Source organism: Phodopus roborovskii, unplaced genomic scaffold, assembly GCF_943737965.1.
Source record: "Phodopus roborovskii unplaced genomic scaffold, PHOROB, whole genome shotgun sequence".
Taxonomy (NCBI): Eukaryota; Metazoa; Chordata; class Mammalia; order Rodentia; family Cricetidae; genus Phodopus; species Phodopus roborovskii.
Genome location: NW_026126538.1, coordinates 104,241 through 130,573, shown reverse-complemented (window position 1 = coordinate 130,573; position 26,333 = coordinate 104,241). Strand labels below are relative to the sequence as shown.

At 42.8% G+C, this 26,333-nt stretch overlaps 2 protein-coding genes across 2 annotated transcripts; both read right to left on the bottom strand.

Annotated features, from left to right (window-relative positions):
* Window positions 1–118: 118 nt before the first annotated feature.
* On the bottom strand, window positions 119–18,652 carry LOC127232544 (zinc finger protein RFP-like). The gene is given in 11 exon segments (XM_051198652.1): window positions 119–599; window positions 601–882; window positions 884–948; window positions 6,031–6,057; window positions 7,374–7,406; window positions 7,523–7,601; window positions 7,603–7,639; window positions 11,056–11,078; window positions 14,694–14,924; window positions 16,770–16,865; window positions 17,935–18,652. Coding segments are annotated over 11 exon segments (1,542 nt in total). The 5' UTR covers window positions 18,355–18,652; the 3' UTR covers window positions 119–350.
* On the bottom strand, window positions 18,435–25,790 carry LOC127232545 (uncharacterized). The gene is made up of 2 exons (XM_051198654.1): window positions 25,641–25,790; window positions 18,435–18,890 (listed from the first exon to the last, which is right to left on the bottom strand). The coding sequence occupies exons 1-2, from the start codon at window positions 25,788–25,790 to the stop codon at window positions 18,435–18,437; spliced, it is 606 nt and encodes a 201-aa protein (XP_051054611.1).
* Window positions 25,791–26,333: the final 543 nt, after the last annotated feature.

Genomic DNA, 26,333 nt, shown 5'->3' with positions numbered 1-26,333 from the left:
ACATTACATCATTGAGAAAAGCCAGGACAGTAACCTCAAAAGTGGTTCTTCAAATCCTATACATATTCTTTATCTACTTTAGTCATGTGTAAAAACCAAAAACAAGTGTGGAACACAGGAGGGAGGAATCTGGTTTTTATTTCTGGGAAATAGCAATACTTCTCATTACATCTCACAATCTGCAAGGGAAGGAAAGTGTAGTAGAGACCATGGACATCTTGTCTCTCACTGTAAGGGCATGGAAAATGGTAAGGATATCCAGCTTTGATGGACAGGAATTGACAAGACAAGATCCCTTGTGCCTGGGGTAGAATTACAGCCAACAGCACTTGTGGTCTAAGTTCACTTCCTTAAGGGGAGGTTTCCATGGAATGACCGTGATTCCCAACATGGCCAGAAAACCCATCAATCCCACTCATAGGGCAGATGATCAAAGGAGCTGCACTCTTCCCTCCCGAGTAACTTAGGCTGAAGTAGGGCCGGACTGGCCCACAGAAGGTAGCATGAGAGAAAGTAAAGGTATGACATCTCTCTGTCACATTGTAGAAGGAGACCTCACCAGCATCATAGTCCAAGAAAATCCCTACCCGCTGAAGAGGGGGTCCGAAGGGGGAGGGCAGTCATCGGGGAGGTAAGAGCCCAATATTCTTTCCCATACCACAACGACACTGCCCAGAATCCATTCTGGGGTGCTGAGGTCACTCCACCTTTTCTGCACACCGAGTCTTCACAGACACCTATGGTCCACTTGGCTTTATCTCCCACCTCTACCTCCCAGTAATGTCTCCCAGCGATGAAGCACGGAGAGCCCAAGACACAGGGAAACAGATTGAACCGTTCAGGGTTGTCTGGTAGGTCCTGCTGGAGATAACTGTACCGTACCTTGGCGAAGGTTATCGGAAAGGATAAGGCTGGGGTAGGCTGTGTCTGGGTCCAAGGTCACATCAACTGTAGAAACAAAGGGGGAGGGGCAACAGAAAGTCAGAAGAGGCCACTCAGGACCACCTGGCATTTCACCCACTTCCCTGGAACACACCTGAAGATAAAGCTGAGTATTACCAATATATACAGGGAGACCTAGCACTGCTGTATACACTCAACATCAATAGACATGCTGGGAAACATGCATAGTCAGAACACAACAGACAGGCCCTTAGTCATATATAATTCAGGAGTTGCTCTTTTAATTAATTTGCTGAAAAACCAATGAAATTTTGGCTTATAGATTTTATGGAGCTCAGAATTTTGTGAAGGGAATGAAATCTGCCCAACTTGCCATCTTTCAAATCATTCTTTCATTTCTTCTCAGATTCTGTCCATACCCTATTCATGTTTTCCCCTTTACTTTTTGAGATAATCTATACAAATCACATTCTTTAGTTTCAAACAAACTATGAAGCAAAACATGGCTTTAAGCTGCCAGTTCCCTCAGCTTCCCAACCACTGGGGTTAAAGGCATACACTACTATATTTGGCCTCTGCCTAGTTTTTGGTTTTGTTTTGTTTGTTTATTACAAGGTCTTTCCACATAGGCCTGCCTGTCCTGGAATTCACTCTGTAAACCACTGGCCTTAAAGTCAGAGATCCACCTGTCTCTGGCATTCAAGTGCTGGGATTAAAGGTATGCAACACCTCACCTGGCTGCCTGGCTTGTCTTAAATAGCTTACTCCATTACTCCAGCTTTGAATCTAACACTGTGGATAATTCATGTCACATCCTTTGGTATTTAGTACTATTGTCCTTAGACATGTTCTGTCTTCCAGCTTCAAATGCACACATGTCCCCACTCATCCCATGTACTACCTCTCAGAAAGAAAACCCAGTCAGGTCAAACCATTCCAACAAAAGGTTCATGACAGGGCAGAAGAGATGGCTTAGAGATGGTACACTGCTCTTCCAAAGAACCTGAGTTTGGGTCCTAACACCTATGCCAGTGTGGATCACAAACACTTGCAATTTGAGCTCCAGGGAATCCAGCACTGTTTTGGAGCTCCTACTGTTCCCACATGTGCATGGATACAGTCTATATATAAAGTTGAAAAAATAAAAATAATGCTAGAGAAATGGCTTAGCAGCAAAGCATGCCCAAGTTTGATTCATGGTACCCACATAGCACAAGTCTGACTTCTAGTGGTACAAGGGACACATATAGGTACACAGACATGCATGAAGGCAAAACAGCCATACAAATTCAATGCTTTAAAAATAAAAACAAATCTTGACAAAAAAAGAGTAAATTCTTAAAAAACAAAAATGAAAAGCCTTTTGACAAAATTCAACGTCCCTTCATGATACAAGACTAGGGAATGAGGGACATACATCTACACAACAAAAGCAATTTACAACAATCCTGTAGCCAACATCATTCTAAATGGAGAGAAACTCAAAAGCACTGACAGTACAGGATGTTGTTCTGGCTGGTTTTATATCAACTTGACACAAGATAGAGTCATTTGGGAAAAGGCCTCTCAACTTTAAAAAAGAAAAGCCTCTATATTGTCTTCATATAGGCGTTCAAATTTTCTCATTGATTGATATGGGAATGCCCAGACCTCTGGGCCATGTCACCCAGTCACCCATGGGCAGGTGGATGTGAGGTGTTTAAGAAAGTAGACTTAGCTGAGTGGTAGTGTTTGCCTAGCAAGCCCAAAGCCCCAGATCCAGTCCTTTGCTCTGGAAAATAAAAAAGGATTCAACAAGCCACAAGGAGGAGCTTTCCTCCATGATACCTGTATGAGTTTCTGCCTTGACTGTCCTACCTGAAAGTGCAGAAAGAAATAAAGAAATAAACCCGTTCATAGTTGTCTTATCCTGGTAGCACAACCCTAACCAAGACAGGAATTGGTACCAGCAGTGGGCAATTGCTATAAAGACTGACTGTGTGTTTGGGGAGGACTGTGATTACATTTGAACTTTATGCTCGAAAAGTCTCTGAGTGCTCACAGTTCAGTGGGTTGTTCAGTTTGAATTTGGAAGGCAAGAGTGTTCAGAGAAATGCAAATGATGGGAGGCCTGGCTTGTGAAGTTGCAGAAAGAGGCAAAGGCTACTGTGGCCTTCTGTGTGGTGCTTTGTGATAAGAATCAGTGGTGTCTAGTCAGCTGGAGCTGAAGAATCAGCTGTGATTAAACAGAGACCAGCACCAATGAAGTAAAACTTTTTCTTTGCCAGGACAGACGTCCCATTTCTCCATACCTACTCAGTTTAGCACTTGAAGTCTTAGCTAGTCCTGGACTAGAACAGCTAAAGGAGATCAAGGGGCTACAAACAGGAAAAGAATTCTTCATGTCTTTACTTGAAGGTGACATAATGTTTTAAGCATAAAAGACCCTGAAGAATCCATCAGGAAACTTCTACAGCTGATAAACCCTTCAGCAATGTAGCAGAATATAAAATTAACACACAAAAATAAGTAGTCTTTTTATATACAAATGACAAACATGCATCAAAAAATTTTGTTTGTTTTTTAGCCAGGCAGTGGTGCTGCATGCCTTTAATCCCAACATTCATGAGGTAGAGGCAGGAGGATCTCTGAGTTTGAGTTCAGCCAGATCTATAGAATGAGTTCTATAGCCAGGGCTACACAGAGAAACCTGTCCCAAAAAACAAAACAAAAGATAAAGGAAAATTAGGAGGATTAAGTGGCACAGGTGATAGGAGAGCAGGGTTACAAAGGGTTATATGGGGAAAGAAAAACCACTAAAGTCTTTTTGAAAGTTACATGGAAACCTAGTACTGTAGAAGCATACATACATACATACATACATACATACATACATACATATAAAATAAACTTAAATGAAGTTACCACATAATAATATTCAGGGGACAATGTTCCAACTAAACAGGATAAACTACCTAATAACCTGTTTCCAGGACCATGAATGGGTTACATCTGTTTTTTTGAGTTGTTGCTCAATGGTGTCTCATAGACACTGCCTCTCTTCTCACATTACAGTCCACTGCCAACACTATTGGTTATCCCCATCAATTTGATGGTCTCTGTTGCCGAAGACACTACATACTTATATCATAGAACATGGAGAAATTGAGTTGGTGCTTCACCCCTACCTGCTAACATTTAAAAGTGGTATACATGCTACTGGAGAATAAGTAATCATCAATCTCCCCCAGCTCAGAATCCTGTGAACTGTAGTAAGACATGCCTGTAAGACATGAACACTAGTACAATAGTGGCACAAATGTTATGGGGAGTACCCAACACTTTATGACTGAATTTTAGGCTTGCTTTACAAGATGGAACCTATACTTGATGCTGTCAGTGAGGTTAAGAACCGAGAGTATATAGGTCATTGGCCATAGGGGACAGTTATTATGTTAAATGAACAGTGCAATGAAGTAACCACTAGTGACACATTAGTATATGCATAGTACATTGCAGTAGATGGTAACTAGCCCAGAGTACTACAAATAGTCAGTGTAGTCAGTCCTAAATGGGATGCCTGTATAACATTCCTCCTCTCAATCAGGAGTATATGCAAATGAAGGAGTGGAAAGATTTTGAGAGCCAGAAGTGGTAGATGACTTCAAGGAAACTGTCTTCCAACATAACAGAGCAGCTGCACATATAAACTCACATACAATATGACATCATGTACAAAAGCCCGATAAGCTCAAGCCAGGCAAAATTCTAGCATGGAGGTGGGAAAGTGGGCATAAAGTACCACCCCTAGCAAAGAAGCTATTCATAGTTGATAGCTGCTTGAAGAGGGGAAATCAGTTTTTCTCAACAGAATGACACTAGATATATCAACTGCATTCCAAGGCTACTGACTACTGAACAGACTCCATGCTCAGTAGACAGCCAACACAAGTTGAATTCTATGGTTCTTGCTGCTGCGGCTGATTTTTAAGAGAAAGAACATGAAGTAGGATGGGTAGGGATGTAAGGGAAGATATGGGGGTAGATGGAGCAGGGGGAAAGACTATGATCAAAATATATTGAATGAGATTCTCAAATGAATAAATACTTAAAAAGTCCATGATAGGTAACAGGTGAGGTGACCCCGTGGTTCAAAAATCTGTCCACAAAAATCACCTATCTACTCTCACACACTTTCTTTTAGTCCTACAGACTTAACAAAGGCCCTTTCCACGCAAAGTTCACATCTGCCGATGAGCAATATATCCAGCCCCAATTTGTCTTTCTTGTGCATGGGTACATTCCGTATCCCCAACCACACTGTAAATTCCAAGGGCAGAGTCATGCTCTCTACAGCATCTCATATGCTAGCCTGTGACACACTCAGCCAGTTTTCAAAGAAACAAGTATCAAAGGTAGGAAAGATGGCTCAGCAGTTGAGAGCAGTTGCTGCTGCTGTTGGACAACACCTGGGTTTTATCCCTACCACCTACATGGTGACTCACAACCATTCTGTAACTCTAGTTCAAGGGAATCTGACACCTTTTTAAGGCTTCTGTAAGCAGCAGGAATACATGTGGTACACATCATGTATTGCAAATACTTAAAATGCATGAATATATAAACAAACAAACATTGGTAACAGTCTTTGTCCCAATTAAAGAAGACCTAGTAACTAAAGGTTGGAAGTAAACACAACTCAAATTGGGGTTTCCTGGAACCAGGCTGACTCAGTCTCTGAATAAGTTAAAAATGGATGTCTACGTGTTGTCTGATTTTTACCCAGAGCATACTTTTGAAAGGCTAAGACCCCCAGACTCACCAGCATGAAAAATAAGAGCTGATTCAATCATTTCTGTTAGTGACAAACAGCACACTGGCCCAGACACTGGGTGGGAAGATATGTACTTCAGTGGGATTTTTCTGTTTCTGGGGGAACCATGTGTCTAGAAGTTCACAACTCTTTAAAGTCACAAAGTTGTCTCTTTAGGAAGCACACAGAAACAACCAGTGGCTTCTGGCTGTATGCTCTTTGTATATATGCAACTAAAGGATCCAAACTCAGGCAGCCTCAAACCACTTATAAGAGGGTTAGGTTCACAGAACTTTTATTCCTTTCTTCAACATTGTTTGTTCTCTAGCACATACCTGAGTATAACTGAGCCTCTCTCAATTCTGAAAGAAGAACAAGAAAGAAAAGAAGTTACTGAACCTGTGTGTCATTCTAGGAAACATGTTAAATGAGTTTAATTCAGTTAAAAATCATAAAGCAGTGGAATCTACTAGCATTCCAGAACCCTCTTGTGTCAACTGGGCACTGATTTCTATGTTCACTGTTATCACTGTTATGACTCTATGTCTGCTTATCCACATGGGAGGTTTTTTCTTTCTATCCTTCATTTTCTTTTTTGACGGGGAGTGGGGAGGATGGGGGTGGGGGGGGGAGGGAAGGAGAAAGAGACAGGTTTTCTCTGTGTAACAGCTCTGGCTGTCCTGGAACTTGATTTGTAGACCAGGTTCAACTCAGAGATCCACCTGCCTCTGCCTCCCAAGTGCAGGGATTAAAGGCACATGCCACCATCGCCCAGATTTTTTTTTTTAAAAAGACAGTCTTACTATGTAACCCAGGCTGACCTGAAACTCACTATATGGCCCAGGCTGGCTTCAAATTCATGACAGTCGTCCCTGATCATCTGTTCAAGTATTAGGTTTACAGGCATGACCATTATGCTTTGCTCATGGAAGGATTTTTAGGGCTAGAGGGCTTGGGAACCCTGGCTATACAGATAACATGTGTGAAGTTGGTAGAACACAGTATCAGACTAAGTCACAATCAAGAATTCCACCTTCCAGGGAGCCATTGGACTCCTGCAAAGGCAAAAAATTCAAATGCACGACATATATATTTACAAGTCTTAATTTGTACAAACCGTCTGCTGTAGAGGCTGAGTGGTTCAAATGACACCCACTGCCATCATTAATTTATGTGGGATTCTAGTTGGCCAGGGATTTCACTCAAGAGTCTTTGAAGTGGCAAAGGAAGAGGAAGAGAAATAAACAAGAATCAGATTGAGGAAAGCCACTTCTGAACTAGCTACTGAACTAAATGTAGTTGTAGAGTGCAAGTATGGCACACCTATAATCCCAGAGGCTGAGGGCCTGAGGCAGCAGACTGGCAAGCAGTAGGCTAGACTGGGCTACACATTAAGACTGTCTCAACAAAACCCAAACTAAAATAATGACAATAATCAATAATGTGAATTATAGGGAAGCATATGCAGGATGTATGTGTGTGTGAGGGGTGACACAAATTAAGCTACCCAGGTAGAGTCTGGTCTCTCCTTATACCTTTATGTAAGTTTCAACTCCCAAACTCAGGTCAACAGGTTTGCACTTTCTGAGGCATCTTGCTGACCCTCCTGAACTCTCAATATGCTCAGCTTCTTCCCAAGAAATAAAACATCAAGAGCCCAGTAAATAGGCAAATTTACCTTGGATTTTCTCCATATCTGACTGCATTTTTTCTAAGGACAAAAGAGAAGAGATTCAGTTTGTATTTGTTCCCATTGGGAAATATATGCTCAGATGACAATGACATACAGATATCAGAATATAAATCCACTTCATCTCCTCATATTACCTGTAAATTGCTTCAGACTTTCTGTCAAGAACAGACATTTTTGGGCAAAAATGTGGATTTTCTCTTGTAGATCTGGAGGGTGTGATCCAGGGCTCAGGGATCCTGATTCTTTCAGCCCTAAAATAAAACAACAAACCCCTATGATTTCTTTCTCTCAATTCTCCAACCTCCTGAGGCCCGGGCTGTGGCCTGGCTAACCTGTCTAACAATGTAGAACCAGCTACTACACGCTTTCAGTGTTCTTTTAAATCACCTTTAGAGAAAGTGAGAGATAACCTTAGTCATTTTCATCTCTCCCAAAGCACTGGCTCGTGGCTTTGTAAACATTAAATCTTCAGTGGGTGCACTGACTCCTTCCTGCAATTCCAGTCCTCAGGAGGCAAGTATGTGTAAGGGATCACTGCTTGCTTCTGGCCATCTAGGGCTACACAGTGGATCTTGCCTTAAAACTTCCAAACAACTAGGCAGTGGTGGCACATGCTTTTAATCCCAGTACTCATAGGCAGAGGCAGGTAGATTTTCCAGTTCAAGGCTAGCCTGGTCTACAGATCAGAGTTCCAGGACAACCAAGTTACACAGAGGAACCCTGTCTCAAAAAACCAAAACCAAAAGAACCTTCCAAAACAAAGCAGACAGAAAAGGAAGTCTTTAATATTAAAATGAATTATGAAGCTGACCTTGCCAGAAAGAAAAAGTTTTCATGGCAAAAAAACCTTGTGGGCAATTATCTAGAATCTTCAGGTTCCCAAACAGAGAGAATGCTATCTTTAGAAAGAGAGGTATGTGTGAGGGATAAGACCACTTCCTAACCACTAAAAAAGGGACTGTAGAGCAAAGACTTGCCTTCTCTCACCTTCCACACATTGTAGCTCATGGCTGGACAATCTTTCTCTAAGGATTCAGGCATTACACTGGCCTGCGCTTGTCACCTGGCAGAATGCATCCAGGCAGTACTCTGGTCAGCCCAGGGTTCCATGATTGCTAGTCTGCAGGTATACACTCTTTTTATGCTCTTTTGCCTTCCAGATCTGCTCTGCTCTCTCTCTCCCTCTTCTCTTCTGTTCCAGGTGCCTCTATGTCTCTTCCCTTCCCCCTCACTCTCCTTTCTAAATAAACTGTTAACTGTTAACAAAAGAACAGAATTTTTAAAAATCTGCTGCTTCAAGGGTCAGGGAAGACAGCTCATCAGGTAAAGGAGTCTGCAGCTAGAGCATTCCCTAAACTCACTTTGTAGAAAGAGAACCAATTAGGTAATCCTCTGATCTCTGTATGTGTTTCTGTATATAATAATCCATCATGTTTTTGAGATCCCTCTCTCTCTCTCTCTCTCTCTCTCTCTCTCTCTCTCTCTCTCACCACACACACACACACACACACACACACACACACACACACGAATAATTTCTCTTTAAATCTGCATAGGCTTCATTTTAACATTCTAGCAGTTTTCTTGGTCTACATGAGGACCACACTGCAAGCATGGTAAAATGGGAAGAAATTAGCCACCACACCAACTCAGAGCTATATCTGTAGCTATCTACACACTTATAAAATTGTTATTATGCTTAGGTCAATGAAACTTTAGATTTTAGAACTCATACAGCCAAATCTATATTTTTTTCTTAAAAAATAGTATAGGCCCAGTAGGCAGTGATGGCATACACCTTTAATCCCAACAGGGGCAGAGGCAGGCAGATCCCTTGAGTTTGAGGTCATCCTGGTCACCAGAGTGAGTTCCAGGATAGCCAGGGGCTACACAGAGAAACCTGTCTCAAAAAAAAAAAAAAAAAAAAAAAAAAAGAATTTATTTTTATTTATGTTTATGTGTGCCTGTATGTATGCCACATATCCGAGTGCCTGTGGATGCTAGAAAAGGGATCCCTTAGATCTGGAATAACAGGTAACTTATAGTTAGGTGCTGGGAAACAAATGTTGGTTTCTGGAATAGTAGCAAGATCTCTTAACTACTAAACTATATTTCTGTGGTTCCCAAACCTAGTCTTTACAAATTCCTAGGGTCTGAAATAGTTGACTCTCATGTAAGGTTGATGGTTTGCCATCCCTGCCCTGCATCAAAAACAGATATAATAGAGCAGGGTTTATAGACGAGTAGTAGAGCACATTTCTGGCACATGAAAGGCCCTGGGTTCAATACCTGGTACTAGATAACAGGGAAAAACAAAACAAAACAAAACCAAATTTCACAAAACCCTCATACAAAACAAAAACAAAACTGGGCATTACAGCTCATTCTTATTAATTCTATGTAAGAAGCTGGAGCAGAGCCAGGTGGTGGTGGTGCTTGGGAGGCAGAGGCAGGTGGAGCTCTGTGAGTTTGAGTCTAGCCTGGTCTACAGGGCTAGTTCCAGGACAGCCTCCAAAGCTACAGAGAGAAACTCTGTCTCGAAAACCAAAACAAACAAAATCAACAAAAAACCAAAAGAAAACAAAAAATAGCTGGAGCAGGAGGATCAGAATTCTTAACTCTAGAAGACCTTATCTCAAAACCAAACCAAACCAAACTCAAATCCAGCAGACATAGGCTTACTTTCTTGTTGGCCACTCAACTGGGAATGTTACAACTTCCAATCCCTCTCCATCTCAGTAGCTCTGAGGACTACAGTTATCTGCATACATCTCCTAGCCAACCCATCAAATTGTATTTTCTGTTGAAGGACTTTAGTCAGCTTCCAATTTAGCTTTGTCAGTCTCATCCTGTAGGTATTCCCATATTAAATATTAAATATTTCTAGAGCCCAAATAGCTGTCCTGCAGCTAGAACTGTCTTGCCTGCTTGCCTGCTCCAAATTCTCCCTCTTTCCTCTGGTCTGGTCTTTTCTCCTCTCTTCCCTCCGTTTCTAGTGCATGGCAAACACATGTCATACCCCTGAGCTACATTCACTTTCCACTTGACAGCACAGAAGAGAAATGACTACAGCCAGAATCCATGTGACCTATCAATAAGTAAATAACTCCAAGCCAGTCACATCTTCCTTAGCCTTATTTCTCTGGTTATACTAAAGAATGAGAGAAAAAAAAAGGAAAAAATCTGAAATTTGCAGGAAGCACGTGTCATAATCTGTGCTTGTACTTTTGTCAAGCTCTGGAAGTAGTGTCCTCATACCTAACCACAGCACCCTCACTCTAGTATCAAATTAGCAGAAGTTCCAAAGGGTTTTTCTTTTTCTTCTTCTTCTTTTTTTTTTCTTTTTTTTTTTTTTTTTCTGGAGACAGGGTCTCACTATGTAGCTACTCCTGTCCTAGAACTCGCTATGTTGACCAGGCTGGCATCAAATTCACAAGATCTGCCTGCCTCTGCTTTGAAAGTGCTGTGATTAAAGGTGTGTTCCATTGGGACTGGCCAAGTTCTAAAGTTCTACTAAGGAGGTAAGGTTCCTCTAGTTCTCTGAACAATACTCTTCAGTGACAGCCAGCAATTTAGAAAGCTGTCTACTTAGGCGCTAGTCTCCAATTCGGGTTTACAGATGTGAGCCCACAGCCTTGGTTTACATCATAAGAACAGAAAAGTGTACCTGCTTAGTGTGTCTCCAATATCCTGTAAGAGAAAAGAAAAGGAAAACAATGAGACGCTATGCACAACTGAAGTTTTCTTCCAGATGTTCAATGAAAATACAGCTATGGGCCCACCCTCTCAGAGACACTAAGGACAAGGTTAATTGGGACATAATTCAACTTCAAGAACCTAGAAATAAGGCAAAAGAAGTAAGGATTTACCAACTCAGGCATCATCCTATTCCTGGGCTTCAGCTACCTACATGTGTAGTATACGTTTTAAAAAAAATATGAAATAACCACAAATAAACAGAACAGTCACACATATGATGAACTCCTGTTTGTTTACTACTCTCTAATTCCTTTTCTTTTCTCTTATACCATCTATCTTTTCCAGAATTGTATGTTTTCTTACCAAACTTCAGTTGTTATACAATTTAGGGGAAAGGGTAGGTGGGAGAAGGGAAGGGAGGGGGAACTGGGGTTGTTATGTAAAATGAAAACAAAAAAAAAAAAAAAAATGTTTGGGAAGCCAGTGTTGGCTGTGCATGCCTTTAGTCCCAGCACTTGGGAGACAGAGGCAGATGGAGTCTGAGGCCAGCCTGACTGGTCTACAAAGTGAGCTCCAGGACAGTCAGGAGTTTACAGAAAAATCCCATCTCAAAAACCCAAATAAATAAAGCTTGGGGATTTGAGCATTAATCTTAACCACTGTCCGTATTGTAATTTAATTAATTGACTTGATGCTTTTCACAACCATCACACTCAGCCCTACACTAGGTAATACAGAGCATACATTAATTACTATGACATGTATCCTTAAGTAGAGCAGTTGGTGATATAGATTGTGACCACTACTTACTATTTTTCCATTTGTAACTAGTAAGTAAAGTATTTGTGACCATTTTGGTTCTTATCAAACATTATCCTTAAGATGTGGCATCCATTGACAAGTTCAGCCTTTTTGTTTGTGTTTTGAAGAAAGCCCAATGCTAGGCATTAAGACTTGCATAATAAACAACACCTCTAGCCCTAAAAATTCTTGTCTAAATTATTTTACTTGATAGTTGCAAAAGATATTTCACTAACTTTAAAATCCATTCCATATGACTTACAAGAATCTCTTCTTATTGTGGATTTTTCTACTTTTTAAGTTTTTTTTTGTGTGTGTGTGTGTGTGTATGCTAGTTTTGACTGTGCACCCATACATGTCTTAATGAAGGAATGTAGTCTCAGATTTATAGCTAGCTATGAGCTGCCACATGGGTGCTGGGAATCAAACCCCATACTTCAGGAAGAGCAGCCAGTGCTCTTAACTGCTGAGCCATCTCTCCAGCCCCATCTCACCCCCCTTTTAAGACAGCATCTCATTATGTAACCTTGACTGGCTTCAAACTTGGAGAGCCACCTACCTCTGCCTCCCAAGAACAGAACTTATAGATTACTCTATTTAATGGGGTGTAACCCATTGCTATATTTATTTATTTTACAGTCTTTGTCACTCCTCTTGACCCCTCCTATCTTATTTGTCCATTCCCCATGATTTTGTTTCCTTTGCAAAACTAGCTCATACATATAATCACCAATCTTTTTTTTTTTTTTACCCACAAAGTATTATACTCTATTATTACTTTAAAATTTTATTTTCATTAGAGAGAGTGTGTGTGTGTGTGTGTGTGTGTGTGTTTTGGTTTGGTAGTATAGACTCTTTACTATGTAGCTACCCTACTCCTGGCTGACCGAAATTTATACAGACCAGGCTGGCCTCATTACTGCACTGATTCTCCTACCTTTGCCTAGGTGTGTGCTACCACTTCAGGCCCCTCAGTTATCTTTCTTCTTTTTAAAGTTTGCATGGTACTCTGCTGGCCATGTGATTACCTAACTCATCAACCTTTTAGGTTTGGAAGTTAAGACTATCTCAGGACTTACACATAATGTTGAGGCACATATTTTGCTATGTATTTTTTATACTTGGGTCTGACAATTTAAAATTCCCATCAAACAGATCTCTTTCACAACATCCCAAATACTTGCTATTCTAACTGATAAGTGACACCTTAGTATAGTTTTAGTTGGCAAATAATGCTGGTATACTTGTTTACACCCATGGGCCAATTTTATGTTTCTTTTGACTTTTGCCCATTTTCCTATAGAATACTCCTTCAATTTTTTTCTTCTTCAAATATCAATTTGAGAGCAGAAGTATTCCTATACATTGCTACAGTTTCTTCCTTTCTTCCCATACAATAGAGGGTCTTCTGAAAGCCTATGCCCTGTTCCATCTCAACCATCTTCTTAGTCATGTATACTTCCGATGCCTCATCATTTCAGACAGTGTCCTCTCACCCTATCCTTACCAGATACCCTCCCCATACTTTAAAAATGTTTAGTTTCTTCAAGCAGTCCTTCTAGATAAAGGCACAGACTTCTTGTCTCAAGGAATCTTCTCCACCATCCTTCAAATAGTCTCTACTCTTGACAGATTCTACTCACCACACCTGGTTACTTTTCAACTTTAATGTTCATTTAAAAAGCTTTGATATTGTTGTGCATCAACTACACCAAGATGGTCATCTACTTTCACTGTCCTGGTCATTCTGCCTCACAGGTAAGTAGTACCCTTTTCAAACTGTCCCCAATCTCTAGCAATAAAAGAGTGACATTCATTAAGGCTTAAGCTGTCTTCTCTTACTATGCTAAAACATGTTAGTAAACTTTTTCTTTAAGAGTTAGATGGTAAACACTTTAGGATTTATAATCTACACAAATACTCAGTACTGTTGACGTAATGGGAAAGCAGTGATGAATGTTATGCATATAAATGAGCAGGGCTGTCTAATAGAAACTAATAGACATCTAATCTCAATATCATACATTTTCACCTATGATGAAAAACATTCTCACATTTCCCAAATATCGTAAAATATAAAGACCCACTTAGTTCCAAGCATCAACAAAAACAAGACAGGCCATAATCTTTTCATTATTGTACTATCCCACGACTCCTTTTAAATGGCACTTATTATCATATGTGATAACCATTTACTTACTATCTAAACTTCAAACTAAAACAATTAAAGCTTATTTATCTATCACTTAATCCTAGTGCCTACCATGCCTGTACCAATGGAAGACAAGACAGGCAGGCAGGCAGTAGATCATCCACTGTGGTCTTGCTCTATGAGTACACTGGCTTTTCTCAGCTATTCTAGCACAGGCAAATTACAGCAATGTTCAGGTTAACTGTATCTGTTCTCTACTCCATGTCATCTGGCTGTGGTAGTACACAAATATATATTAAAATTACAGGATAATGAAAGGGTCTTGAATGATATGTGATTCAAATGCTTTATAATCTATATTGAGCAAATGAAATTAATGAGGCCCTAACGGTGTCATGGGCCTGGCCCATGATCAGACCACTTAGGGCAGGACAGGCCCAAAAACTAGGTTTTTCTTTTGTCTCCCATGATACAATTCAACTGAAGAACTGAGTTGTCAGTCCAACTTCTAGTACACAGGTTTTCCTTCTAAAATGGCCAACATTTAAGCATTTACAAAGGATAAAGGGAATCATGAACACTGCCTGTCAACAGCAAAAGCTGCCTTATCCTGCTGTGCCCACCAAGCTGTCCTGTAGGGCTCTCCTGGTTACCTGTAAGAGTTCCCTGGTGGGCTGCTGCTGCTTCTCTTCCAGCTGAGCAATCAGGCCACTGAGGTGAGAGATGTTGCAGGAGAACTGAGTGATGGCACCGTTGATACTGTTGTAGATGGCCAAGTCTAGCTCCTCAAGGCGAGCTAACAGGCGATACTCATGTTCCTTCAAGGAGTGATACAGCTGCTCAAACTCCCAAACAATTTTTTCCCTCTCCATCTGGGTCAGACTCTGTACATGACAAGCAGAGGCACTGAACAGGAAAGGCTCACTTCTAGAACTCTTCAAAGTATTCCCAATGACTGAACCCTAAGACATCATCATTTCATCTCATACTAAAACAGATACTTACAGTCTCTTTCTCCAGTCTTTATTCACCAGATGCACAATGACCATGAACTGAACTACTCCAATGGTAATTAAGAAGTAGTCTCTGAACTTAAGGAACTTGATCACGTGAATCAGATTAGACACTGTCATGACGGGTAAAGACAGTGGGAGAAGCTCAATAGTCTTCCCAAAATCCATGTTCACACAGAATCTTGTAGAATGCCATATAAGCATGAACTACACAGGCTTTCTAAGCTGAGCGAATGGCACAGGCAAAAATACAGGGAAAGAAGACACATGGTTCTACGTGCTTGGAGCCTATGAGCACTGAGGGACAAGATCAAATTAAACCTTGCCTGGCAGACTAAGAGTCACAAAATAGTCATACAGAAGTGGCAAGGTTAGGTGTGTGCCCTATGGAGATGGATGATCTGGAATAATCAAGCACACTTTCCTAGACTTGTTTACTCGGTCCCTTTATGTTCTACATGCACTATGATTCTTGGGGATGCTTATGGGTTTGGCATTGAGGAAGGTATCCTCCTCTTGGTTCTCCACCCAACATGTCTATTGCAGTTTGTCTGCCTTTCCTTCTCCACCTAACCCCTCCATTGCCAACAAGTTGTAGAGGAAAGTATATTATTCCTAGTACGTGGAAGGCAGAGACAGGAAGACTGGGACTTCAAAACATCTGTGGGCTACATAGTATTCTAAATAAATAAAAATGGCCAGCAAATAGTTCTAGAACAGTCAAGAAACATTGTTCTGGAATCCAGCCACACCTATTCACTTATGTATTAGACATGGCTGCTTTTGAGATGTAGTAAACGAGCTGTTTAGTTGTGATTCAGCTTGTGTAAACCCACAAAGTTTTAAAATACTACTGGCCCTTTTTAGAAAGTTTGCCAAACCTGATCTGCATTCAGCTGTTCCAGGAGCCCTCCATCATGCCTCTAACCAACCGTCTTAGGCACTCACTAGTCATCTTTGTTGCCATTGCTTTATGCGTACCTCCCCACCCCAGTTTATAGACCCTTTCTATAAGCTCATATGTCTTCTCAGTTGGATAAGTCTTTCAAAGGCATAAAGCATACAATATAATCTTAGGTGTACACAATTAAAAGTAAAGGAAACCTTAACGATCAGTGTTTCCAAAAGGGTGTGACTAACACCCCAGCAGGAACAATTTGCCTGGCATAGGTGTGTTTCTTGCTATGAAACACCTATCAACCTTGTCTCACCTTCCCACTCAGTCTTAAACTCAGCCCAAAACAAACCATTTACCATTTCAAGGGCAGCAACGGCCTGCTGGAGTACCACAGATTTCATCTGGCCCCTGTTTCACAAAATTAACGCCCAGAAAGGCTGTAACCCCTCTCCATCTAAACTTTCTAGTGTCAGAGCCAAGAAGCAAATTCAATGTTCTGGATTCCTAGAGGCTGTCTCTCTCTGGACAAAATCTCCCAGAGACCTGACACTGCTCTATGTATAAGTTCAGTCTACTCAGGATCACTGAGAAGTTTCTACATTCTATTTTCAAGCAAGGGGTGCCAAGGTCTCCTCCAGCCCTATGTGGCAGAGCTAAGTGGTCGGACTGACAGAAACAAGAGGATATGCCGCTTTAAAGTTTTTCAGTGCACTCTGACGAAGACTATGATTTCTCAAGGATTATCAGAGACTTCTAGCAGTTGAGAAATTTACTATACAGATGCAATGCCTCTGCAGGGTGGAGATCTGGACCCTTACCAAGAGCTCAGCTCTTGCTTGCTCCCCCTGTGCCCGACGTCTCTTCTTCAAGTCTTTTACTCTTCTCAGATGGTCCAGCCGATTCTGGATTTGCTCCTGAAGAAAGCAAACAGTTGGGCAGTTCAAGATTATACAAATCTCAGAATCAGAATAGTTACTCTGCTTATTACACAGGAACCCAAACTACAGGTGCCAAGGCCCGGTTGCACTGTCCTCAGACCACAATACCACTCCAGGGAAGAGCCTAAAGACCAGGGGTCAGCACAGCTCTGCTTTAGTGATTTGTTTGAAACTTTGAGCTACCTACAAATTCCTAGATGGTTCTGCAGAAGTTACGAGGCATCTGGGTAAGGAGACTCAAACAAGTTAAGGTGTACCTCTTTCTCGGAGGAGTACAGAGAAAATGATTTATTTTCCATGCACACAGAATCGGTAAACATCACTTTTTCCAAACTACAACTCATCACAGGTAAACAGAGGCATTTGGATGAACGCACATTTACACAAATATAACTCTGTGTATGTGTGTATATCTCTGCAGTCCTCAAAATAGATTCATTGTCACTTTACATGTAACATTTTTGCTTTACTGTGTACCCGTGCCAGTGTTTATTCAACAGTTCACAAAGGCCTCTTCAGGTCTTGTGAGTTCACTTACTCTTCACAATAACTCTTCTCTCCCGAGTCTCAAGAGTGGCTAAATGATTTACTCAAGCAGTAAAGAACTGTGTTCATTTCCATTAGCTTCTAAACAGGTTACAGGGAAGTGTTGGGGACACAGATTAAGTGACAGGCATTGCTTGATGTGAATTCAGCCAGCAAAGAGCAACTGTTTTTAGTCTGATATCCCGGGTCAGATGAGTTCGAGGTCTCCAAGGCCTACCGAAGTGGGCATCTCCTTTGTCAAAGGGAGGGTCTCCTCGCGCCGTCCCTGCCCCGCACGCGTTGAGGCGGTTAACAGGGGGCGCTGGGGGAAGGGATGGGGGTGGGGACGCATCTGGCCTCACCAGCTACAGGTTCTCCTTCCGAGTCTGAGTGCGGAGGCCCCGCAGCCGACAGGGAGGAAATGACGGCGCTGGGCCCCACGTCCGGCTCGCCATTTTCTCGGCGGCAGGCCGGGAAGCCCCCGGCTCGCCCCTTTGTCCTCCGCCGGCCCGGCCCCTACCTTAAAGCCCTCCACCGCCTCCTCCAGCGGCAGCACGCTGTGGCCACGATGCTCCCGCGAGCGGTCGCACACCACGCAGATGGGCATCTGGTCCTGCTCGCAGTACAGCTTCAGAGGCTCGCGGTGCTTCTCGCACACGCCCATCTCGCCGCCGGGCCCCGACGGCCGCTCCGTACGCAGCTGCTTCACCAGCTGGGTCACGTTGGCCAGGTGCCGGTTGGGCCGCATGTGGCGCTGCGGGAAGGTCTCCCGGCACTGCGGGCACGACACGTTCGTCTCCGCGGCACCCCAGCAGCGGGCCAGGCAAGCGCAACAGATGTTGTGGCCACAGTCGAGCATCATGGGCTCCACGAAGTACTGGAGACACACGGGGCAGGTGGTCTCCTGCTGCAGGCTCTCGGCCACGCTCCCGGAGGCCATGGCGCGGGCCCACTGGGCCGCAGGGCATGAGCACGGAGCCGAGCTCTGGCGGAGCCCGGCGCGCTTGCCCGCTCGGCTTCTCAGCTCCGGAGCGGGGCGGGGCCTCCGAGGCCGGGATCCCAGACGCGTGCGGAGCTCTCGGGCGGGCGGCCGCACCAATCCCCGCACAGCCGCGCCCCGCCGACAGCGAGGGAAGGCCTGGGCCCCACAGCCCGACAGGGAGCCGAGCGGAGTGGTGTCGGGACCCGGGCGCCGCGGGGTGGCTCACAGGGAAACGTGGCCGCGTCGGGACGAATCCCCCGGCCGCGCAGACTCCTCAGCGCCGAGCGGAAGAGGTGGACCGGGGGCGGGGCCTGGCTTCGCGCGCCGCGCCGCTGCCTCCGGGCGAGAAGGCGGGTTTCCTCCGCGCTGTCCTGGAGACCCGGGTGACCCAGCCTGGGGGTAGTGGCGGCCCGGTTCAGTGTGAGCAGGGTGCCCTGGCCGTGGGGGCCGTGGGGGCCGGCATTCCGGCGCCTGTGGGCCCGCGGTCTTACTGCCTAGGCCTCAGTTCCTTTAGAAGTATATCGGCTTTGTAGAAGTCCCGCGAAGCCGGGCGGAGAGACCACATAAGCCCCTCCCGGAGTGTGGAGCACTCTGAAACACACCCAACTCCAGGCGATTACCAACTGCTAGAAAAAAAAAGACTGAATAATCATCTGAGAAGCCCAGTTCTACTTCCACCTGGAAGTTGGTTTACGGTCCCGAGCCGCCTTCTCGTGTGAAATGAGGGTTGTTAGAATCCATACCAGAGCGCTGGTGATCACACCCTGAAACCTACTTAAGTTTCCCCCCCCCCGCTCCCCTAGCGTTACAGCTACTGGGGGGCCATCCCACGGAGAGCCCGCCTTTGAGCCCCTGTCTTCTTAACAGGCTCCCTAGGTGACCAAATTTCGCACTTCACCAAGCGAGGTTGCCAGTCCAGACGTGTCAAAGGGCCAGATAGATGGCGACACGCCTCCCTGCCCTCTTCCCTGCCACCTGCTGAGGAATCAGCCTAGCTGCCCGTTCCTAAGAGACCCTCTAAGACCCGGATTCTGCCACGTGAGCCTCGTTCTCCGAATTCCCCCCCCTCCCCGCCCCCCACCTCCGGGCCTGCTCCCTATGGCGCTGGATCCTGAAATTCTGAGTGTACATGGGTGCTGTGTTCCGTCCGTACTTGGCGTTAATGTTTCTAGTAACTTCTTACTCCCAACAACCTGCTTCAGTGTCCCACTTGACCCGCATACTCTGTCTTTCAGGGATATACTCCAGCAAGGAGTTATACTTTATTATTATTAAATTTTTCACATTCCATTGTTTTGTTTTTTAGGTTTGAGCCATGAAGATGTTTACCCATTAGTTTAAATAAAATAACCAGTGCATTGGATAGCATTTAGTAGAATCTAAAAGTTCCCTGTTTCTGCTGGAGAATCCTGTGATGAGCCGAGTTCTGGTAGCCCCATAAGTCTCCAATCTCAGAACAGAATAAATTTTCAGTTCTGCCCACTGTCACCGCTGATGGAGCATTTCCTGCTTTCCTTGGAGACTGTCTCAGTGTTGTCCTTGTATCTGAGCAACAGGGGCTTCTGCATCTAGAGCATCACTTTAGAGGATTTTGCTCAGACTTTCAGTATGGGACAAGCAATTCGACTAATTTGTCTTGCCAAACCAAACCTCCATTCTCCAACTCGCCCTTTGAAAGTCCAGGTCCAAATACTAAGCACACTACTATTAAAAGGTAGAATACTTGGCCTAGGGCACACCATAGTCTAGTCTGGTTCAGAATTGGAGTCAAAGGGATGGAAAATTCCACTCTTTTTACTCCAGAAGGAAGAAACAAGTTTTGCAAGCCAGTGTGTAAATATGAGATGCAGATGGCAAATGTGTGTCCTTAGGTCATCAGTGCAGGCCTGGAGGAGCATAGTTTTGTCGTGGGTCTGGTCACTGCTTTCGTAACCTCTGGAGGCAGATGGCCTGGAGGAAAAGCAGACAAACAGGTAAGTTTGGTAAGGTGGGGGTGGGGAAAGGAAAGCTTTCCCTTCCGTGATTTCTCTTTAGCCACAAAATTTAGTAGACTTGCCATTTGCTTCATTGCTTAATTTGCCTACTCATTTACACTTTTTCAGTGCTGGAGATCAAGCTCAGGGCCTTAAGCTTGGCAAGTGCTCTTTTACAACTCCATCCACTTAATTTGAATTGTTGTTAATCCCCCTTGACCTAAATTGTTGCAAATAGTTTGGAAATAAATTAGTAGTCGGCTGAATGAAGCTGCTGCCATTCATTTTTTTCCCCCAGTGCTTTTTTAAAAAAACATTTTCATACCTCTTCCAGGAAGAGTCATCCTTAAAATTTTTCCATTTTTCTTTCATTTTGTCAAGTTTTAAAGTACTTTTTTGAGTTAATTTTTTGACCTCCCTTGGTCATTATGGCCTTTTTATAATATATGTCATTTTACTTTCCTCATGTTAGGTACCCATTACGATCTCCGTATGTTGCTAAATCTAGATTCTGCATATGAGAGAAAATGTGATATAACTTTAAATTTTTTTTTTTTTTTTTTTTTTTTTTTTTTTGTTCATTGCTTGCATCTGAAGTACTCTTTGCTGGCATCCTTAGCCAGAGATTCTTCTCCATAGTCTTTAACTACTACACAATCACAATCAACCACTTTACTGGGTTTCTTTCCCTCTCAATCAATTTTACAGAGGCCTACCCATTGCTCTAGTTTCTTGTCATCAACCTTAATTAGATTTATTTGGTGCTCAGTGAGAAGAGCTTTGCTATTTTACCTTGTCACAGTGGTTGCACTTTAAACTACTATAGCCAGGCTAGTAGCCTCGGGGAAAGTTCTGTTCCCGAAGACAAAGGCTCTGCTGCTGCAGCTGAAGGTAGATTTGTCTCCATTGTTCTAATCTAATAAAGCTAGGGTGAAAACCTAAGAGCTCAAAGAGTAGCAGCTGACTGACTTTCTCTTAGCTGGCTTCCCAGGAAGCCTCTCTCCTTCCACACTGCTCCAACTAAAAACAACCCAATGCTGTGCTCCTCCCTGCTATTTCTTGTCAACTAGTTGCTAGCCCCACCTCTCTGAGCCCAGGTTAATTTTATTTAATTAGTACAAATGCAACACATCCGTATAGAGTTAAACAAATGCAGCATAAACAAATGTAACACATCTTTGCCTAGTTAAGCAAATATTCCACAACAAAGCTCCCACCAACTTGGCATACACAGGCTCTTCTAAATTAGATGCAACAAAGTTGGATTTGGCATTTCTCTAAAGCTTTGGTCACTTGGGAAATTTCATGCACCAAGTCATCACGGATGAGGGCAGTCTTCAGCACTTATGGTAAATCATTGTTAGGGACCATCACACATTTAGCATCAGGACCCCCGGAATTATGGTCTTAAATGTCTTTTGTAGTGTGTTCAGTCAAAACGCAAAATCAGGTAGTTGCTACTCAACCTCTCTGAGCTAGCAGGTTTTTACTCTAGCCTTTGACTCCTGAGTCTTATTGATAAATAGAACAATAGAGACTTTATTTAAATGTACATATTATGGCTGCAGAGCTGCCAGGCTTTGGCCTGAGTGGCCAGAGGGTCACTGATTGAGAAGCCATTGACAGTAAATGATAATTAAAATATCAGTAGAATCATGTGCAGCCACTAAACTAAGCTGACGGGAAAAAAAATCTTCCCCGTCCCTCCTCTCTCCCTCTCTCCCACCTCTTTCTCTCCCTCCCTTTCCTCTTTCCTCTTTCTTCTCTCCATGCCTCTTATTTCCTCTCACCGCCCCCCCCCACTTCTTCCTGATTTTGTGGATTTTTTGAGACAGGGTCTCTCTATGTAGCCCTAGCTGTCCTGGAACTCACAGAGATCTGCCTGCTTCTGCCTCCTGAGTACTGGAATTAAAGGCTCTAGTTTCTCATTCTGTCTGGTTTGTTTGTTTTGTTTTGCTTTGCGTTGCTTCTAAGACATTGCCCAAACCCTTTAAAATACAGGAAAAAAATATTAAAACACAGCCAGGTATGGTGGTGCAGGAGGCAGAGTCAGGTGAATCTCTGGGTTTGAGGCCAGCCTGATTTACAAAGAGAGTTCCAGGATAGCTGGAACTACAGAGATACTCTGTGTCAAAAAACAAGGAAAAATGATATCAAAACACCACTTACTTATTATTTCTTTAGTTTTGTTGAGTCTCCCTATGTAGCCCAACATGGCCTTGAACTTGACAATCATCTTTCCTCAATGTCTTGGGTGCTAAGATTACAGATGTATGCTAACACTTATAACTTAGGTTTTTCAAATAAACTATTTTATTTAAAAAAAAAAAATTCGTATTGGTTGTCTTTATGTAGAGAGCTGCGAAGTGCTGCACCTTAAAGATGGCACTGGCTTCCCTCTTCCACCTTCCCAATGGTGAGCACTCTCTTTGGTAAACAAGTCCGTATTTGGCTAAGCCTGTTCAGCTTGCTTGCTTCTGTATAAGAGCAGCCTATCTGCAGGGTCCACGTGGCTCACTAGGGTTGGTCAACACAAGGGGATTTAAGCCTGTGCAGCGTTTCCCCAGGTTAGAAGAAGAAGCTTGTTCAAGGATCCTGAATAAACTGCTAGAAGGTCTCCCCTGAGTTGTGTCTTCCTTGCTGGTCGAGGTTGGGCGCGACAACTCTACTTACTCTAAGGAGACCAATGACTTCTAGAACCTGCCAGGCTTTAACATGTCAGAGGCATTTGGCCCTGGTGACTCTTCCCTCATCAGATCATTCATGCTGGCTAAGTGGGACCCAAGAGACACAAAGAGTTTCTCCTTCCTCTCCTTTTCTCATCTGCCCTTTACCAAGGAAATTTTCAGAGGTAGTGTTTGTTTTAGTTAGAATTTCACCATGACCACACAGCAACTCTTATGTTGGAAAACATTTATTTGGGGCTGGGTTCAGTTTGAAAGTTTAGTACATTATCATCTTGGCATGGTGGCACGCAGGCAATCATGGTACTGGAGTGGTAGCTGGGATAAGTACAGAGAGACTTTTATTATTTATGAAAGCTTGCCTTAGCTTAGGCTTGTTCCCAACTTACTCTTAAAATTTAAACTATTTATATTAAACTATGTTTTGCTACATAGCTTGTTACCTTTCCTCAGTACCATATATCCAACTTCCACATATCTGGCAGGCAAATCTCCCATCTCTGATTCTTTCCCAGAGTTCCTATCTCTCCCTAGAAGTCCCATCTATCCTCTCCTACCTAGCTATTGGCCATTCAGTTCTTTATTAAACTAATCAGAAGGTACCTAAGGCCCGTGAGGTTAAACAGAGGTACATCTTTACACAGCGTACAAAAAGATTATCCCAACATCTACCCCTTTTAGTCCAATAAAGTCTCTTTCTCTAACATCAATAAACTATATACAATAAGAACAATTGCCAGGTAAGAATTTCATTCACAATGTGTGGTATATTTGTATTTGCCAACCTTGGAGAATATACTGTTTTTTCTGTTTCCAAAGGTTTGTACCTAAATCACTTTGTATCATAACTTGTATTAACAGCCTAAAAACATCTTTTTAGACCTTAAGATACCTCCTAGATAAACAACTTAAACTTTTTATGTCTCTCAACCTTTTTATAACCTTTATATTTCTTTTGTGAGTTTCAGCCCCATCAGAGACCTGACAGGGATAAATACTACCTGAGTAAACAGGAAGTACAGGACAAGCCCCTTACAAAAATAATGAAATGGCAGAGATAGCTGGCTGCCTGGACAGTCACCCAAGCTTCCTCTGCAACATTGGAGCATCCATCTTTGTCCTAGAGGCCCAGAACATCTGACAGACTTTTCTGTGAAACAGAATTAGTTTGAAGGGCTGTCTTACCTTGCCCTGGCAAAGTTTGGCAGTTACCTTCCTTTGCACAAAGCATACTGTCAATAGTTGAGGCAAGGGCAGTTTCTTGCTCAGAGGGTAGTTTTGCTACCTTTGAAGCAAACTCCATATAAAGGTTCTTTGATGTTCTTCATTTTTTCTGAAGTAGATTGGTGCTGCCAGGAGCAGATATGTTTCACTATCATGAAAAGCCTTGTATTATTAAAACATCTTAAATGCCATATTCTATAGATCCCAGAAGTGTTTTGAAAATGACCTATCTATCTAAAATATGCCTCTGTTTAACCTCAAAAAGATGCCTAACAAGACAAGTGTGATTGTTTTTAGGTGACTAATTACTAACCTGTATTTCTTAATAGCAGTTTTTAAGGACTAGAACTTTACATTTTTAAATGAGCTGCATATGTATAATACCTTAAACAGCAGCAAGTATCATTAACTGCTGATCCATCTCCCTAACAACAATTTAAAGAAAAAGAGGTTATGAATTTGAGAGAAAGGGGGTGGGGAGAGGCACATGGGAGGAAAGGTTATAATCACAAAAAACGAAAATTATAAAAATGTATGCATATATCAGAATTTATTTGTATGTGTGTGTGGGGGGCTGTCAGAGGAAAAATTACAGAAGTTCTTTTCCCCCTGCCTGTGGGTCTCAGGCAATGCTAGCTTACCTGTGGATACTGAATACTTGTACTTTTCCCTATGATTATAGACATAATAGACTGAGGATGAACTCTTAGGCAAAATTTCTAACTGGAAAGAACAGGGTCAACCCAGCTTTCCAGAAATTTGGTTTTCCTTTCAGACCTGGAAAAGTGCAGACATTTTACTGAGTTGTTGCAGCAGTAAGATTTCTTAGTTATGAGAATGGCTCCCCCCGCCATGGGAATTTCTAGGATTTAGGGAGATTTTTCCCATTTAAGATGCATATTAGTGGTCTGTTTTTTCCCAGAGACATCCAAATATTACCCAGTGTGTGGTGGTTCTTGTCCTGTGGTAAGAAAAGACTAAAAGACAACAGTACTGGAGAAGAGGAACTCACTGGGTGACAGGTTCTACGGATTAAAGGTGTGAGAATCTGTTGTCTCTTGTCCCATGTGTATTCTCTTGTATTACTCTCCTGTCATAGACTGGTTTCTCTTCTAGCCTGGAAACTCAGCAAACCTTGAAACATTGTGTTTTACTTTTTGGTTGTGAGAATGTCACTATTATGGGATTTCACGTGCTGTTATTAATTTAAGTCTGTGTTTGCTAGAACAGTTCTCCAGAAACGTCCTGAGCAAGTACATGGGACATAAAATGTTTTGAGTCTCGTAAATGTTCATTTAGGACTGGTAAGGTGTCTGTGGGTCATGGCTTGCTCCCATGCCTGAGTTTGATTCCTGTAACTCACATGGTAGGAAAGGAGTACTGACTGACTCTGCAAGTCCTCTGACCTCCACAGGCACACCAAGGCATCCGCCCCTCCATAAACAAATAGACACAACGAAAATGTCCACGTTTCATCAGTAGTTTGGCTGGGGGGACATCGAGATGTGGTCATGACTCATTGACTACTCCATAGGATGAGGCATGAGCCGGCCAAGCTCCAGGAGTGACTATAACTGTGAGCTCCAAGCTTGCCTGTGCAACTTAGAGAGCAGTTTAAGGAGTGAAGAGGTAACACAGAAGAGCCTGCCAGGCAAGTTCCAAGGCTCAGGCTCCACCCCCCAAGGCTCCATCAGGAGAAAACCCACCTTTGGAATTTTTTTTTTTTTTTTTTTAAATTTACAAATCATCGATTTCCTATCCTCTAGCTTTTCAGTTTTACTATGTTTTAAAAAAAAGGACGCCATTCTGAATCTGAATCCTTTATCGTTATTTTTGCGTTTGTCTTTCTTTTAAGAAAGAATATTCACTTCTGATAGACGTGACAAGCTTGTCTTTCATTTGGTGGGCCTGCCCCATCTGAGGAGTTGAGGTCTTCAGTCTTGTAAACTGTTTTCTGTTACTTCCGCCTTTTCTTTCCCAGGAAGCCTCAGGGTTTGAGAACATGCCTTCTACCATACTTTAAAAAGGATTTTCCTTTCCCCACCCATTTCCTAGG

Excerpts from the sequence above, each read along its gene's own strand:
- LOC127232545 (XM_051198654.1), bottom strand. The coding sequence starts at position 25,790 with ATGACCACATCTCGATGTCCCCCCAGCCAAACTACTGATGAAACGTGG. Across the intron at positions 18,891-25,640 it reads CAGTACTCCTTTCCTACCAT|GCAGTAAGACCGCGGGCCCA; the intron begins GTGAGTTACAGG and ends ACTGAGGCCTAG.